Below are 18,148 nucleotides of genomic sequence, written 5' to 3' on the forward strand. Positions count from 1 at the left end.
ATGTGAAGATGGTATTTTGTCGTGCACTGTAAACAAGTCTTTTTCCTTCTGCTCTTACTCCATTGTATATGAGCACATTTGGGTCGGAGGAACCATTAACTCCATAATTACAGTGCATATCTGAAATGCAGATTAGACTTTCCATTTGTGTTCTGACCTTTTTTAATATTGAAAGTGTCTATTCAACCTGCCAGCATATAGAACTGGTCTTTAGCCTTTCTCTGTGGTCTCATTCATTGAATTACTTGCACTGCATCGAAATGCTTAATTTTCTTAATATTATGAAGTATCTGTAGATACTTTCCAGAATACTGGTTGCTGTAGCTAGTAGGAACTTGAGCAGGGATGCTGAAACTAAGTTGAAGTCTTTGGTATAATAAGGCAGCAAAACAGAGCCTCGCGCTTCTAAGAGTGTATAAAATGCTTCTTGATGTGTGCATATACATGCTTATGAATATATATGTATTTAATTAATACATCAGATCCATTCTTGTCTTCTTACAGTGCTATAGCCTCAAGAGATGCATGGTTGTTTTTAATTTTGTTAACTTACTTTGGCAAACAAGGTGTAATAGCTATAATGTATTTTCTAAACTGTTCTATGAGTTACTATTCAAAGTGTTTGTGCTTTTTGAGTCCTGTTCTTAATGGTAGAAAGGTTAATTAATCACACATAGGCTCTTTCATTCAATGTAATACTATGACATATAAAAAATAGTTTGTTTAACCATGATTTATGAATGTTATTGTGAGAAGCAGATCTACTATTTGGAGAGTTCTTTTATACTTTCTTATAATGACTTTATTAAAGAATACATTTTTGTGTTTTTTACTACACAGTGCTTCCAGAATATTGGTCTTTGTTTGCTAAAATCATAAATCCCTACAAGTTTTGGTGATTTTTTTTTTTTTTAATGTGAAAATGCTTTCATAAGACCATCTTTGTGAAATAAATAATGTGAATTAAAAACTATGGTAGACAATTGCTAGAACTTTCTACTGAAATCTTTCAAAAAACATCTCTTTGGCATAAGCCATATATATCTGAGGTTCAGAAACTGAAATGCAAAAGCACTGACACCTACTTCTTTAGAAAAATTTTATTTCAGTTGTTGGGGGGGGGGGCATGGTCTTTAGGTCTTTGGTGGGAGTACAGAATGTAATTTTATGTTATTAAACAAGGTTTAAGAAAATACCTTGTAAAAATCCAAAATATTTAATATATTATCTATACATAAATATTATCTATGTACAATACAAATATACTTGCATATTTACATATTTACATTTTTATTTTCAGTTTAGAAGCATCCTCTTTTTAACTGCCATGGTTGGCTTACCCAGGCTCCACTGTTAGGCTGGAGACACAATGTGTTTGGCACATACTCCAAGCTAGTTGGTGCCTGTTGCTTTTTATAAATTAGTTGTTGCAGTTCTTGGATGTTAAGAAAGAGGGCACTAGATGGCAAAATCGCTGCATGACTGTTGGCTGTAGAAAGTATGCCCAGTTCCTTCACCCACAAATGTATTGATCTCATCACACTTTGAAATTTCAGATGTAAGAGGTTCCATAAACTAAGTCCAATACTGACATATTTTGTTTTGGTTCTGAAGGATTAATGATAACTGACAATGTTACATCACTACATTTTCTGTTGTGTTGGCAACTGCTGGGTGTGAACATTTTCCTTACAGTCTCAGCTCCAGGAAGCAGAACCCAGTAAGCCTCTACCTTCATAACAAAGCAGAATTTCACCATTCATAAAGTAGGGGTACTTATATGTAAAATATTTTGCTTTTGCAACCTTGCCAAAGGTAATGAAGTTTCGCTTCAATGTAGATTAAGCCTCAGACTTGAGGTGATTTTTCAAAATTTCACACTACTAAAGTTTATGATACGTAGCAAGTGTTTTGTTAAAATCTGGCTGATTCCAGATGGGAACAACCAGCAGCCCAGGGGAGATCAGCTTATCTTTGCCCAAACCCTGTGCTTCAGGAGACCTCTAATTTAGTAACGTTTGGATAACAAACCTAGAGGCTGGCATAGAGCTCCTCTTGGCACAATTTAAACATCTTTTAGTCTTATAAAAAGAAGCTTGTCCCACTAAGCTGTAGGTTTGTTGGAGCTGTTTAACAGTAGCTGTGCCCTGCAGCTCTTTTAGTGATAAATGAGCCGCTTAAAATAAGTGTGATTGCAGCCAACTGTGCAGAAGGAATCATTAAAAAAAAAAAAATTAAATAGACATATTTGAAGCTTAAAAATGCACAAACAAAGTATGTTAAACCAAAATATATGCTGCTTCTTTTAATGGAAAAGATTGCTACTGGCTAAGTCTGCCAGCTTCAATAGGTGTGCCAAAAAGCCAAGGAATCTGGCAGAGTCCATAGATAGCTGTTCCATCTTTCATCTATATTTCTTTTCTGTATTTATCTTGCTTTAGAAAATTCAGAGAATGTCTTTTCCTTCCGACTTGGCACTCTTTCTAAACCACAGAAATACACGGAGCAGCTTCTTGCCGTTGTTTAACTCCCTGTACCAAGTCTTATCCTTGTGACTATGTGAAATATTTCTTTCTAATTTGGCAATAATAAGAAAGAAGAATATTGAAATATTTTAATATTTATGGAATAATATCAACATTGGCAGATATTAGAATTATGAATTCTAATAATTAGAATATGAGAGGTACTGGGCTTAATGCACAAGGGCATAATGCCAGGTAATTATTTTTGGCATTCAGCTGATCAAAAATAGTTTCCTTTTATGTAAGAAGCTATTCAAAGAAGATGAGTATAAGAAGTAATAAGAACAATATATACACATGCGCATAGATTCATACTTAAACATATATATAAATAGAGGCTGAATTGTTGCTCAGGAGTCCTTAGTGGACCAAAGTATGTGTTGCATGTTGTCATCTATGAAAACTTCTTTTTTCTTCTTTTTTTCCAACAGAATCTATCACTCAGTTACACTTGGCTTCGGGCCCTAGTCATTGTAATCTCTTTTATGTTGCTATTTCAAAGAGCATTCTGCACTATCTTTTAGTAATATGGCACATCTTACTGCTGTCACTTTCAAGGTATAAATTCAAAGGAGAAGTCCTTTTGTAATGTGTAGATTATGAGATGAGCCCTAGTGTTAATGTTTCTGTATTTTGGCATAGTCTGTAGACGTGACCGTGTTTCTAAGGAGCATGAGCTCGATGAGGATTGTGTCACTGACTTCAGTGAGGGCTGGATCAGATTGTGAATCATAGTTGCAATGGTGATTATATAAACACCCATTGTATGTAAAAGCTAGAAGATAACTTCTGCTAGACCCATATGACTTCATTTTATTTGAAATCTCATTTAATTTTACATTTATCTCAAAGAATCATAATTGACTGTATTTACCAGCTACTAATCAGTGCAGGATTTCTTGCAACTGTTAATGATAACTTTTAATCTCTGGAAGTTTTTTAAAAAAATTGAATGTTGAAGTAAGAAAATATTGGTCAGTATTTCTAGTCAATTACCAAAGGAGCCTGATATATTGCAAATTATACATTATCTTTCCATCTGGGGAATCCAGAAAGCTAGATAGTAAGTGAATTTAGATTGTACCTAGTCTACTCATTGCATTTCTGTTGAAAATAAAGGTAAAAATCGAGAAACTGTCTGTGGTATAGAACTGAGAAACTAGTCATGCATAAAGGTACTTCCTTCCTGCCATGCATGTATTACAGTTCCAACCACTGGACTCAGGGTGAGATACATAATATAGGTTCCTGTGGCAATGTGCAAACATTAAAGATCTCCAAAATGTATTTAGAACAGCTAAAACCAGAACTGCCCTGAGGAGGTCCCCTCTTTCACTACCACTTGCCTACTGCCTGTCTTGTCCAGAGGTATGTGGGATGAATCCAGGTTAATTTGCTCTTTTTATCTGTGTACACTGTACCTGTGAAACCTGAACAAATCCCAAAGTCATTAGACTGGCTTACACCCTATACAGAAATGCAAAGACGTAATTGCTGGACTTAGCAAGCATTGTAGGCTTTATGGAGTGCATATATATCTCACTAAAGTCCATCATACTTTTGTCCTGGATTTCTTGGACATTCACTGTAGAGAAAATATTTTATTGGAATTTTGCTTCATAAAGCATTTCATCTTCTCATCAGTTGCCATATAATTTTATCCATGTGCAGTAATCCTCTTGCTATTTCTAAGTGTTGGATTTGCTCCTCTTGGGTTTTAAGAGAGCATTCAACAGAACTCTTCACCAAAGACTCATAAAGAATTCAAACTGCCATATCACGGGGAGGCAAAATCCTAGAAAGAATAAATAACTGGTTAGAAATGAAGACTCAAAGTGTAAGAATTAGGAATTAGGATCAGGTTTTGCAGCCAAGAGATCTTGCCATTCAGTATTTCATAAATGATAATGGAAAGGATGGTGAAAGGTGAGATTGCAAAGTTTGGTGACGATACTTAGTCCTTCATGGCAGTAGATGTGACAGCTGATTGTAAACTGCAATTTTACAAAAAAACTGAGACATGCCAAATCTCCAGTGCAAGTACATTACAGCTCAGTACAAAGTTTTTATCGTTCATGAAAGCATTGCATGTACTACAAGAGACCCTACGGCATGCTACACATGTGCAGCAGATGCAAAGGGATGTTCAGTAACAATTTGTTAGCACTAAAAATAGGCCCATGTTTGGGCAAGGCAGTAATGTCCTTGGACAAATAAAAATCTATTGTAACATAGTGTTAAGGACACCCTGAAGTCTGGACTTTGGATCTTGGGTTTGCTTCTGATTGCTCAGGCTGTTTCTGGTAATCTCTCTGCTCTTCATCTCATTATCCCAGAATTCTCATGCAATTTGCGTAAGAATTGTTTCTCTTTAAATTCATGCAAACTTCCTAGGGAGTAGGGAGAAGAACTGTTATTTTGTTTAATTCTTGAGTATCACAGATGCATATGAGAGAATTGTATTTCTAGGAACCACTCTTTAACAAACACAACTATTCTATGTAAAGATGCAAGAGTTGGTAAGCACCTTATTTTTATCATGATTCAAGCATGTGATGAAGTGTTTTTCTGAAAAAGGTCTGTTTGTTTGTTTGTTTGTTTGTTTCAGTTGGGAACTGAAGGATGAAAAGAGAATATTCCCTATATAAGAGTAGTTCTTCGGTTTACACCAACTTCCCCATAGTGTCATAGTTATGCTGCAATGTGCCCCAAGTATTCTCACCCCCAATCATCCAAAATTCTGTTATTAGTGTGCTTGTGCTAACATCAGCATTATGAAATAATATTTTGGGTAGCTGGTAAACCAACCTTTCAACCTTTTCATGCTACCTGGACTACAAAGTGACCGCCATGAAGAGTTTAGAGTATCAATAGGGATTCTTTTTAGCTTTCTGCCATAGTAGCATTCATAGGAAGTCCACATGATTTTTTTTTTCTTCCATAATAAAATATAAGTTTTCATGTTTTTAGAAAATTAATTTTCACATCTTCCCCCACATGTTTTAACCAGCTCCGCCAGAGCTTTTATACTTGTGCTACAATCTCCACTTGCCCAAGCATAACTAGAACTTTCTATTTAGAAAATTAAAAATGCCCAAGCAAACAAATGAGCCAAAAACATCCCCAAAATTTGGAGCCTGGAAATAAAGTTGAGCAATTAATAAAAAGGTTGAATAACAGACTTTTTCTCTAATCCAATGGAAGTTTTAGATTTAACTTCTGTTAATGTATTTCTAATTCCCTGTGTCATAGTTATGTCCTTAGAAGATGAAGGAAGCAGATGAAGACCCCCAGTACTTCCTGACAGGCATACACACGGCAGGCAGGCAAGTATTATTGCCTGCCTGCAGGCTATGTAGTGTCTTTAAAAATCTCTAATCTCACAGAACTTCAAAAATTCAGCAGCCACTCAAGCAATGGCCAGTGTAAATCCTGGACTGCTTTTGGGGAGATGTTTCTTTTTTTGAAAAATTTCTGTCTAACTTCACTCTTGTAAACTATATGCAAATTACAAGTAGTTTGGTTGAATATGACCTGGAAAAAAAAATTGTCTGTCACAATAAATGTCCATGGTAATGTTTTTCCACAGCATACCCTTTATGAAAGCATACAAATTTCCAGCACTTGTAAATATATTTTATGATCACTATATCAGACAGTGTTCATAAAGCAATGTTCAACTCATTCAGAAATTTGGGTTGACTTAAGGAAGTTGAATCCTCAATGTAAAATAACTCATTCCTTATGTTCTTGTCTAATAACAAAATAGAAGCAGTTTTACAATCTGAAAAAGTAGTAACTTCCACTCTGTGTTCATTGTTGCTTCTATTTTTTGACTTGATACCATATATTCGATTCTGTGTCTGTTGTCCTCCATACATCACAATAGTAGTGACAAAAAAAAAGAGTAATACAAAAATTGATAGTATATACAGACTTTGGCAAATGTGAATATCAATTTTAAGAGAGGAAAGAAAATTAAAAAATATTCCTGCAGCTCACCTCACTCTGTAATCCAAAGCAAAAACTTACAAAGTAGAAAACAAGAAAAGACAAACAACTTTTGAAATTTACAGATAGGAAATAAAATGTGGGCTATACACAGACTTTTGTCCATGAAAGGTCCTGGGTCATTTTTTGCTTTGTTACGTTCAGATTTTTGTATTTGTATGAATAAAGCTGAGCTGTGTTCATACTATCTATACAATCATTTATGCTGTGCTATTTTTTTTCTGTTTGATGTAATTGCTCTTTACTATGTATCCTTAGTAGTGCCCAACATGAAAGAAATTAATACAGAAAGACCAACAAATAAATAATCAAATACACTAAGTAAAATACAATAAGTTCAAATGCACTTCTCATATTTTGACCTAAGATAAATTACTGTCTTTCCAGACTGGAAGACATCCTAGGTTTATCCAAAGGGATAGTGTAGTTATATATGTGCTTATTCTTATTTTACATTATTTGTTTTGGAAAATTAACTTCAGTTAGGAGGAGATCCAAATGTGAAGAATTAAATAATAATTAAATTATTGTTATTAAATTCTACACTCTCATCTTAGAATCTACCCAGAAAAAATTACAGGAGTCATTTATTAAATTTGACTATCTATCTATGTATATAATTGTGCTAGTTTCGTAAAGTGTTGTAATTGAATGTTCTCTGGTACATTTGCTAGTTTAAAAACAGACTATAAATCGAACAATGCCAGTCTTCTTCCAGTTTATGTAAATGTATGCACTGTTGCCACCCACACATCTAAAAACATGAGATTATAGATCAGTCTTCCAGTACACTACCAAAAAAAAAAAAAAAAGTCTTTAAAATACTTTATCTTGTTATTTGAAATAAATGCTATTGCATGGGTCTACAGTATGGCTGTCCTGCTTTTATCCCCAGACTTTGATATGTAATGTTTACTAGCAAAAGCATCCCACTGGTTTTGATTATTATGATCGTACATAGGCAGCGAGACAGACACTGAGACCATTGGATCTAAATCCACATTGACTTTAGAGATCAAAATCAGTACTTGGAATTGAATACAGAAGAGAGTTTGAAGTCAGTCCAGCAATACCAGTAGATGTAACGTACTTTTAAAATACTAGTACAGTAAGGCTTTGGACCTTGTTCTCAGTCTAAGATACAGCTTGAGATAAACACTGCAAAGTTTGTCAGTAGTCTGGAAATTGTGGTTTCTCTTTGCTGCAGTTCAATGTTGTCTTTAAAGACAGACTGGTTATGGTGCACTTCAAGAATAATAGGTAAACTAAAGAACTAAATGCATGATTTTTTCAGGGTATTGCTGAGAAGTCAAGCAGAACCATACGTGTGGTTTCCTGGACAGCTTTTTTTTCTCTGACTTGTTCCTGAGAGTTTATTTGCATCTGCCCTCTCTTGGCTTCCATGAAGCCTTTATATGACTGCTAGAGACAGACAGACAGAGACAAAATAACAGTATTTATATTAATAGTAATTAAAAAAAAATTGTAATTGGAAAACCAAAACTGAATTAGCAGATCTTTTTTTCAATTTCCTGTACTATCTCCTCAGTAGTATTTGGGAAGGAAGGGCAAGGTAAAAGTTGCACTCCTGTAAAATGAAAAAGAAAGCAAAATGTGAAAAAACAGACATATAAGATACATACTGAAAATAAGCAGGGAATAAAAAGAAAAATTGGTCGGGCTGCAGCAAAATAAGGGAAGGATAATCCCCAACATGTTACAGAATCAGACTAAATTTTGAAAGGAAAAGAACATCCATGGCATAAGCCTACTGTTTTGAACGCCCATTACATGTAGCAAGTAAGCAGGCTCCTGTTTTAATACAATGAATTTCCAGTGAATTGAAAAAAGCTTTTTTTATGTCACTGTATTGATGTTATGAGAAAGTTCTTTATTCTCTCTATCCCACCAAGAGCCTTTTATATGTTAATCTTTTCTTGAAAACTACAATGAAATAAAAATAAAATAGAGAAAGTGGTTCAAATAAAACTGTGCTGTAAGACCTTGGGCTTCATCACTTCTGGATTATCAGATCTGCCTATTGCTTTTTGTGGGATGAATTTCATATCCTGTAAGACTTTTGTACGTTGGAATGCTCATGATGATTGAATTCTTTCTTAATATTGCACCAAACTTCTTACAGCTGAATGTAGATTCAAACTGTCCGCCCTTAAGGACCCTGATTGGTTGCATATAATCCTACCTTTTAAACAATGATTCAAAGGCATTTTTATTGCTGGTTTTATTTAGCTATATTACCTTTCCATTATATGTTTATATTCAGTTACATCTGAAATTGTGGGAAATATCCCTCTGAAGTCCAATGACTAACAACCTGAGATGGGAAAACCTTCCAACTTAGTGTATTTTAAGATGGCTTGCAAGTTTACAAAGTTTTAAAACCTTTCTGCATTTTACCGTATAGCATTTTATTCACATTTTCCTTGTCATTGATAATCAGAATTCTCTGCCCTTTTGTTATGTCTTTGCGCAGAAGTGGGATGCCCTCCCCTAAATAATAATATGATTATAAGAAATAGACAGTTAATACAGTTGAGGTATAAAAAGAGCTGAAGAGTATTTTGTTCATATTTTCTACATGTATATAAACTTGCGAGTATGTATTTGTATCTAGAGTGTGTACCATGTTATAATTTCCTATAGGCATTCAGGTTTTATGTATTTTTCCAACAAGTGAAGCAATGCCACATTTAGCCTTATTGGACAGTAAGAGAGCTATATACATATATCTCTATTATTTTATTAGTGTTTGTCCAAGAGGACTTCTATTCAAGAGTGTAGTAAACACAATTCAGCTGTGCTGGAGAAAGACCCAAATGCTCTTAAGTTTGGCTGTAATAAGAGGAGGACGAGGGGGACCTGTATGCAGAAGAATTTTAAATTGCAGATCTACCATGACAAAACCAGTTGAAGTTCACTGAAACTGTTTATTTCTAAAGAAATTGTAAACATCTTATTACAGTGTATCATAGCCTGGGGATATGGTTTAGTGGGGACTGTTAGCGTAAGGTCAGAGGTTGGACTCAATGATCTTGAGGTCTCTTCCAACCTAGAAATTCTGTGATTCTGTGATTCTGTGATAATTAGATGTTCAGAATTCTTCACAGGATCTGTCAAGCCATCCTGTTCTTTCTCCCTTGTTTCCCAGCATCTTGTAGGATTCAGCTTACCTAACAGCTGCTTTGTCACAGGCAGTCACACAGAAAAAAGTAATCACTTGCAAAGGGTAAGTCCTAAGTTCTAAAGCAGGTGAGGTGATTTAATACCTGGAAGTATACCACAAACTGCAGACAAGTTTGTTTCCACCCTAACATGTCCTGCAGCTGTTTGCAGAAAGGATACAGGTTTCCCCCTGCACTCTCCTTCACTGGTTTTTGTTTCTTTATTTGTTTTAAGGTGTAAGGGAAAGATGAGAAAGAAGAGATAGCTCCTGCCCAGCCAGCTGACTGCCACCATGTTCAGGTGTACCTTAGCTTAAGCTGCATCATTTGGACCTTCTCATCCCCTAGTCTGCCTGACTTGACACTGAAGGGTTGTTACCCTTTATCCATGGCTGCTAGAATGGAAATGTGTTTCAGGGGAGAGAGAAGAGGAAAGACAGAAATGAAAGAGGAAAGGAAAAGAAGCCAGGTGGGATTTTGCTAGGATTTCACCCAGCCCAGCCAGAGTGTTTCAGTTCCTCCTCTTTGCATTCAGCATGAAGTGGGCCATGTCAGGGGCTGCTCCAACTTTAGTCCTGGAGAGGAGAGGTCTTGTGTGAGAGGCAGTCAGCACAGTGGGCGTCTGCCCTGACCATCTTTTGCCTTTGACTTTTGCCTTGTGGTGCAGGATTTTCTACCTCTACTAACTCAGTGTTCCCTGGCCCAAAGACTTCACATCTGAAATCTATTCTCTTTGTGTTACGTGAGGAGAAGAAAAAAAAAAAAAAAAAAAAAAAAGGAAAACACCGCGGAACTTGCTTGAGCATCTTCTTAGGAGGCTGTGCTTGGTACATGGGACATCCTTTCACTCCACTGAAAGAAGAAATCAGGAAATGGGCCTGAATTTTAATTTAGAAACTGACAGCTTAATCTTCATTATGCTTTGATTGTAGAGTTTGATTTATTATTTATAATCTAATTTTTTAAGAAATATTTTCATAGGAATATGTGTAACATAACACTCAAAGTAGGTGCTTTAATATTTTCCAGTGTGCAATATGGTGTTGAAAGTTAGCAAAATGCTGCCTGGATCTAGACTGATACTTTCTTGGATAAGCTTCCACCATATGCTTTTATTTAAAGTATTTTTTTAGGTTAGGTTTATAAAAAGCATGTGAAAAATGTCTTTTTTGGAAAAGAAGTGTTACGCAATTAGAAAATCACAGTACTAGAAATTTAGTATCCTTTAGGAAATGTTGCATGTAAAAGAAGTCAGATACTAAATCTAAATTTAAAAAAAGAAATGGCAAGTCCTACCACCAACTGGAAATGTTATGTCAATCTACAAGATGTCATCACCAGCACAGCAGATAGAAGCAGCAGTTGTGTTGAAGTAAATGTCTTTAGTTCCAGGAATTTTGAGCTCTATGTGAACTCTGACTCGCTTCCCAGTATAGATATGAATCTTATTGAAGGAGTTAGCCCATATTTCCTTCTGATCAGAAAAAAAAAAAAAAAAATCTAATAAAATCTGTTTTACAGGGCAGAAACACATAAACAAGCAAACAAATGAACAAACAAAGAATAGGAAAAACATAAAAGGTATTAAAATTATTTTAATAACTATTCTTTCTTCATCATTTGCTTTCATGTTCACAAGACTCCAGAGTATAGCTTAGGCTGATCTCTATCTGCTTTGTATGAGCATGGGAACCTCTGTCCAGCAGTGTTGTTCTACACTGTCCACTGCTTTGGAAAACTCATAGAAACATCAAGTGACTAACCCCTTATTTGAAGAAGAATACATGCAAACTATTCTTTCTGAAAATATCACTTCATATATTTCCTGCTTCCCCCACCTGCGAGGCTGGAGGCTGTCAATTCCTGTGTCTAAAGGAAAGTAGCAAATTGAATACTTATGGAACATTGTACCCATGTCATGGCACTATGGTTCCTTACAAGTTTTTGTCACATTTAGGATTTATTGATATAAAACTTTTCTGCACTTTTTCTGCATTAAAATCCCCTTGTGCTACTTCTTCGGTAGAAGTGAAAAATTCTAGAAAGATATTTTCATAGAAACAGGAATTGCTAGCCCATTTTTATTACTGTTGTACTTATCCAGGGAAACATACCCATTTTGGAAGGACACTTTTACAAGTTATTTGTTGATTCTTATGTTACCTTGTTTGAAAAAATGGGTTTTCAACTTTTCAATTGGATATTTTGTGACTGTAGAGATTCTACTGTAAGGAAGCTGTGTTTGCAACCAGTAGAAGGCAGCATCACTGGTGATGCATGAACATGCAAGCAAATGTTCTGCCTTACACCCTTACTTCTTACTGTTGCCCTGAAGAACAATTGTTATGACTTTGGTATGCCAGCAGCATAAGACACAGCAATGAGGATTTGCCAAGCATGTCTTCAGAGCAACAGTTCCTCCTCCCGGTCTAGGAAACTACAGCCTGGTCAGCCTCACATCGGTCTCTCGGGAAACTATGGGAAGAATCTTCTTGGAACACATTTCTGGACCCAGGAAGGGAATAGTGACTGGCAACAGTCAACATACATTGACCAAAGGTAGGGGTTGGAGCACATCAACAGGAACATTACAAAATTAAGCCAAAGACAAAGGCCAAGTCCTGTGCCTGAGAAGGACTCATACTTGCCTTTGCACTTGCCCTTGCGGTGATGTTGGCTAAAGACTGACTGGTAGTGGGGGAGTTTTATTGAAAAGTGTATGGAGATTTCAGAAGACAGCCTTAGCTAGCAGTGTGTCCTGACAAGAAAGAAGGCACAGTACTGGGCTCTACTACCAGAAGCACAGTCAGAAGGTTGAGGGAAGTGATTCTTCCCACTACACCTCACCTGGAATATGGCACCCAGCTGTGGGTCTTCCTGTATAGGAAAAACATGGATAAACCAGAGCTAGTTTGTCACAGTGCCACCAGGATGGTGAAGAGCTGGTGCACTTGCCCTGTGAGGACAAACTGAGGGAAGTGTTTATTTCAGCATGGAGAAGAGAGAGCTTCAGATGGATTTAATAGCAGTCTTCCAGTACTTACAAGGAGGTCAGTCATCAAAAAGATGTGGCAAAGCTTTTCACAGTGATACATGGCTGGGGAATGAGAGGCAACAGGCATAAACCGAAAGAAGAGAGACTGAATATAGGGAAAGCCTTGTCTCTCTGGGGACAAACCCTGCAACAGGTTGCCTAAAGAGGCTGTGCAGTCTGTGACCCCAGAGATTTTCAAGATCAAGCTGAATAAAACCCTGAACAATCTGGTATAAATCTCAGGGCTGACCCTGCTTTGAGCACAGCCTTGGATGAGAGACTTCTGAGACCGCTTCCATTCAGAGTTACTCTGTGATTGTGTTACACTAATGGAGCCACACAGTTGTATTTTAAAGCTGGGATAGTAACAGCAAAATCTTCTTAATTGTTCTGAATATTTAAATGATTTGGCTGTGCATTACTCCTGCTTTTGGAACCCATAAATGCTACATATGCTCTGTACGTTCTCCAAACAGCTTGTATTTGTGCTTATTTGCTGGTATGACGTGCTAACTGTGCAAAAAATTTTGGACCGTTGCCTTAGAATATAGATACCTGCCAACTGAAAATGAAGTCTACATAGTACTGCAAATGCTTTCTCTGTCTATGGAAAGTGCCTCTTATGTGCCAGAAAGAAGCATTTATACCACATGCTTTTTACTGTTCCTCACATCTGTTAACATTTACATGTGTCAGAAAACAATACCTGAACAGTGAGGGGAAGGGATACATGAAGTTCAAGGACACTGCATCAAGAAGAAGGACATGTAATATTGCACTTGTGCATTGGAATAATAATTAAAAAAAAAAAAAAAAAAAAAAAAAAGCTCTCTTGGACTTGTCAAATACATGCAATGTGTGGATACAATCTGTGGATACTATCTATGCATACATTTCCATAGCTGAATTTTGGACTGGTGACCCAAATTTCCAGTCAATTGAACCGAACCCACAAAAGGGCAAGAAGTGGCAGTTAGAAAGCAAGAGAATTGTAACTTTGCTGGTGTATAAGAAAAGAATAACATTTTATTTCATTTAAGATAGCATTTATATCCAAATCTTTGAAGTTAGATTCCTAAATTTATAATCACCTACTTACACTGAAATATTTTGCATTTTTAATAATATTTGCAGTTGCCCTCTTGTTAACACATGGAATAAGGTGACTGGAAAATAGTGCTGTATATCTTCAGTCCCCAGAGACAGCAACTGTATAAGACTGTGTTTCCAGGAATATTTCTTTGAAGTTATATTCTGAAAATCCTGAGATGCTGTAGTACAGGATTTTGTATAATGTGGCAGTTCTTATGGGTGTTGCATCTGACAAGTGGTTGAGAAGAATGAGAAATTAGAAAACAACTAATCCTTGATCCCCCAAACTCAGAAGGAAAAAATCAGTCTTAATAAAAATTGCTGTTTGCGTTGTTGCACACCACTAATTCTTTAGGCATCTGCAAAGGTACCTTGAATCCATGTCCTGTAATGTGTTCTTCTTTGATACCAAATTCTGATTCTCCAACATGCAGCAGCAATAAAAATCAGAGACAACCCTCCCCCTCCAGCCCCCACCACTGCCATTGTCATTGCCTGATACTGAGCTCACCATGGAAAATGACAAAAAAAAAAAAAAAGTATTTATTTTCCTAAGTCTTCTGAGCCCAGAAGTGGTAGTTAAAAGAAGAAATAAATAACCTTGTATTGAAGACTACCTAGCATGGAGTCATAACAAAGGCAAAGGCTTATTTTTACTTTTTGCTATATTTCCATTAAACAATATATCTCCAAAAAATATTAATTTCATGATGAATGTCTACTCTCAAGAACTGATAAAAAAATCTCATGTTGAATTTATTATGGAAGTTTGAGTTGCACACTCTACACTGAAAAAGCCTTGCACTGGGTTTGTGAAGACGCAGTGAATAATCACATATGGCATATAGTTTCCTTCCTCCCAAATTTGAAACTTATGGCATTACCAAAACCACCGTACGAACGGTATGTGCATACATATTTTTGGTTTTGAGTCAGGGACATGAAGGATCTATACCAGTTTCCCTCTGTAAGTTATACAACAATGTTGTAAGGCACCCAAAGAAGCATTTTAAGTTAATGAGAAATCAGCTGGTGGAAATTAGCAAAGAAGAAGGAACTTCATTCAGGGGGATTTCTTTTAAGGTAGGTGTCTGATAAGACTTGCATTCTGGCCTTCGTGCTTTGTAGGGCAGCTTGGTCACTGCACAGAGCCATCCTGCTTTGTCGTGCCACCAGCTGAAGTCAGTGGTGAAACCTCCCCCGACTTCACTGGCTGCTGAACCTGGCCAAAATTTGCCTGCAAATAAAGCACAAGAATATAAACCTTTCTCTTTAATTGTCTTCTTTTCTTCTATACTGTCACTGGATACATATACCTCCAGTATAGCCCTTCAGAAGTGTTCACAACTTGAGAGCTCTTATTTAACTATTTGGACATAGACAGTTTATTACACTAATGGAAATTATAGGAAGAAGAATTACTAGAAAAAAAAAATTTGATGCTTCATTTACATAATACTCTTTTTGACATAATTCAGGCATATTACAGGCACTCTTACAAGTTACATATAAGGGTCAAAGGGTGAAAGGTGACTGGCAAGATGCTTGTTTTGTACATTTGGCTAACACAAATACTTCCTCAAGTATAAAATGCTTTGATCTCTATAAGCAAATGCCATATGTGTGCAGCTGTGGCCCATGCCTCATGATTGCTGGAAGGTTAGAAAAAGGTAGCATATGAATTTGATGTCTGCATTCAATTTATACTTTTATATTTAGCAGTTCATAATTTTATGTAATATTTTAGCTGTATGAAAAATATGCTCTGGAGTTGAGTGATAACAGATTTCTTTGTGGTTTGACTCAACATTGTTTGGGTGAACACAGAATCCTAAGTATTGCAGACTGAAAATATAGGTTTTAATTAGAGCTGTCTGAGCTTCGAAATACCTGGACGCACATTAAGCTTGGCAGATTTTCAGAAATGTGAGGATTGTGTGGAGCTGATTTAAGCTAGGCAAGACTCTTGTGTTTTCCAACATATATTGCAGTTGCAGTTGCATCACTGACTTGCAACACACTAAGGAAAAGAGATCCAAAACCATTATTAATGATTTTCTGATATGTAAAAATGTTTTATCATCAAGGCCTGTGCTATGTCACGCTTGTGTTGAACAGTACCTTACTCCAAGGGAATTTCCATTGAAAAAATTGAATGACTTCCAGAGTAAAGAATCTACTCCACATGACTGAAGAGCTGAATCTGCTCCAAACGTTTGGTGCCTTTGTTGAGCTTTTGTTTTTTCACTTTTACATGCAAATATATAAGAATGGCATGCCCAGATCTGTATCCCTCAAGCAGTTTAAAGTGAGTGCTTTCCTGTGACAATAAAGAAACCTACTACAGTCAATGGGACACGGGGGTCCCTTCATCCCTTCACATGGATCCAGTTTTATGATCAAAGCCAAAAAAAAAGCAAAAAAAAAAAAAGTGCATGGTTTTGTTTATTAAAAATCTTGAGCAGGTACAAATATACTAGTATGCCCTCAGGAGAAACCATGATTTCGATTAACATGTACACAATTTCTACTTTCAAGAAAAAAATCCAAGTCAGATCCAATACGCAGATGTGATAAAATAAATAGAAAATTGGACATGAAATATCAAATTGCAGGTACAAATGTGATAAGATATAAAGTGTTGTGCTCTATGTGTATATTAATACATATAGGTATACAAAACTATACAAAAATAAGTGTATATGTGGACACGTATATAATACAATGATTTTTGTTAATATAATTTTCAATATTTTATTCCTTATATGTATGAGTAAATGCATCCAAATGTTCAAGATATTATTTGAATACTATTTAAATAATCACATACTTTTTGTATTTCTTATGCTGTTTTTTAATATTATTTTTGTAGCTCCTACTGACTATGGTGGGCTCTACAGATGAAACTCTGCAGGAGGCAGCAGCTGGTTGCATAGCAAACATTCGCAGATTGGCTCTAGCAACAGAAAAAGCGAAGTATGGCTGATACTTCAACAGCTTTTACCAACACCCTCATTCTGCAATCCAGCTACATCTGAATGCGCGATTGCTTCTTCTAGCATTGCTATGTCATAGAACAGCTCATTTATATTAGAATAATTTAATAACAAAAATTCATCTGTAGAAAATAGTATTTGTTTTTATATTGACGGTTTGTCACACCTGGGGTTTAGAAAATGCTCACACCTAGTTTTCTGGATCTTTTAGTATTGCATCTTTTAAAAGATTACCAGATAAGATATGGCTAAGGTGCCTTCTACAATTAGTAAGATTGTATTTGAAACTAGTTGTGGATATAAATGGTTTTGTCTATCTGTGACATTGCAATAAATACATTTTCCATCACCATGTGTGGCGTTGGGTGGTACTATGAATGTCTCGAACAATTCCTTTGTGCTAAATTTGTCTAATCATCCTGTCATTATGTTTTTGCCTGTTTGATCACTTGCAACTCACAGGAGAGGGCAAAATACAGATACATCAATCTCACATCTGGTGTACTGCAAACAGCTGTAGCAGTAGACATCACTCCAAATTTCCTGTTTCTACCAACATGAAACAAAATAGGGCTTAATTTATAAGTAGCTGGTGAAATGTGTTTTAATTAGCATATGTGCTTAAATCAAATTAAAATTTACCAGTTATAAATAAAAGTAGATTATTACATTTATGTTCACACATTATCTGTTTTTTTTTGTTTGTTTGTTTTTTTTATTTGTTTTGTTTTGTTTTTAATTTCTAAACTGAGGACAACATTGTATTGAAGTAGTTACTTTATTTTCTGCATAAAATTATATTTAAAATTAGAGCTAATTTCAATAATCATATAATCAGTTGTTGACATTATAGCAAGGAGACCTTCTCTACATACCATGCTCAACAAATAATACTAACATTTTATTTGAGAGCAGTAATGCCTTAATTACAAACACAGACATCTGACAAAACTGGAAAACAAAAAAACTACAGCAAATGTTCACATAACTTGTGTTTGTCAAGTACTTGCTTCTGAATGATTTTTTTTACTTCCCTTAATAATTAACTATTTTATTGTTTTGGAAGCAGTTTTTAATTCAATTATTGTTCCTCTAACTGGCAAGGCTACTAAAAGCAACTGATTTTACTTTTAGCAGAAGTTTCGAATGAAAGCATCATGCAAATCCAACTTTCATTTGTGTTTTCTCTAAAGCAGACACAAAGGCTCATTTAAAATTTCATTTTAGAAGCCTAATATAGTTCTGAGAAAGAAGATTATATCGGTTCCTTAGGGAAGGTGTAAAGAGTGTCTTTAAGGAAATAAACTA

General features: G+C 35.7%; 1 protein-coding gene across 1 annotated transcript in view; it reads left to right on the forward strand.

Moving 5' to 3' along the window:
* ARMC4 (armadillo repeat containing 4) overlaps positions 1 to 16,848 on the forward strand; it is a 90,127-nt gene extending 73,279 nt beyond the window's left edge. The window contains exon 19 of the mRNA XM_032182664.1: positions 16,717 to 16,848. Within this exon, the coding sequence (XP_032038555.1) occupies positions 16,717 to 16,830 (114 nt within the window). The 3' untranslated portion in view covers positions 16,831 to 16,848. The remainder of the gene's footprint in view (positions 1 to 16,716) is intronic.
* The last annotated feature ends 1,300 nt before the right edge of the window (positions 16,849 to 18,148 follow it).

The sequence above is a fragment of the Aythya fuligula genome, chromosome 2 (genome assembly GCF_009819795.1).
Source record: "Aythya fuligula isolate bAytFul2 chromosome 2, bAytFul2.pri, whole genome shotgun sequence".
In the NCBI taxonomy this organism is placed as follows: Eukaryota; Metazoa; Chordata; class Aves; order Anseriformes; family Anatidae; genus Aythya; species Aythya fuligula.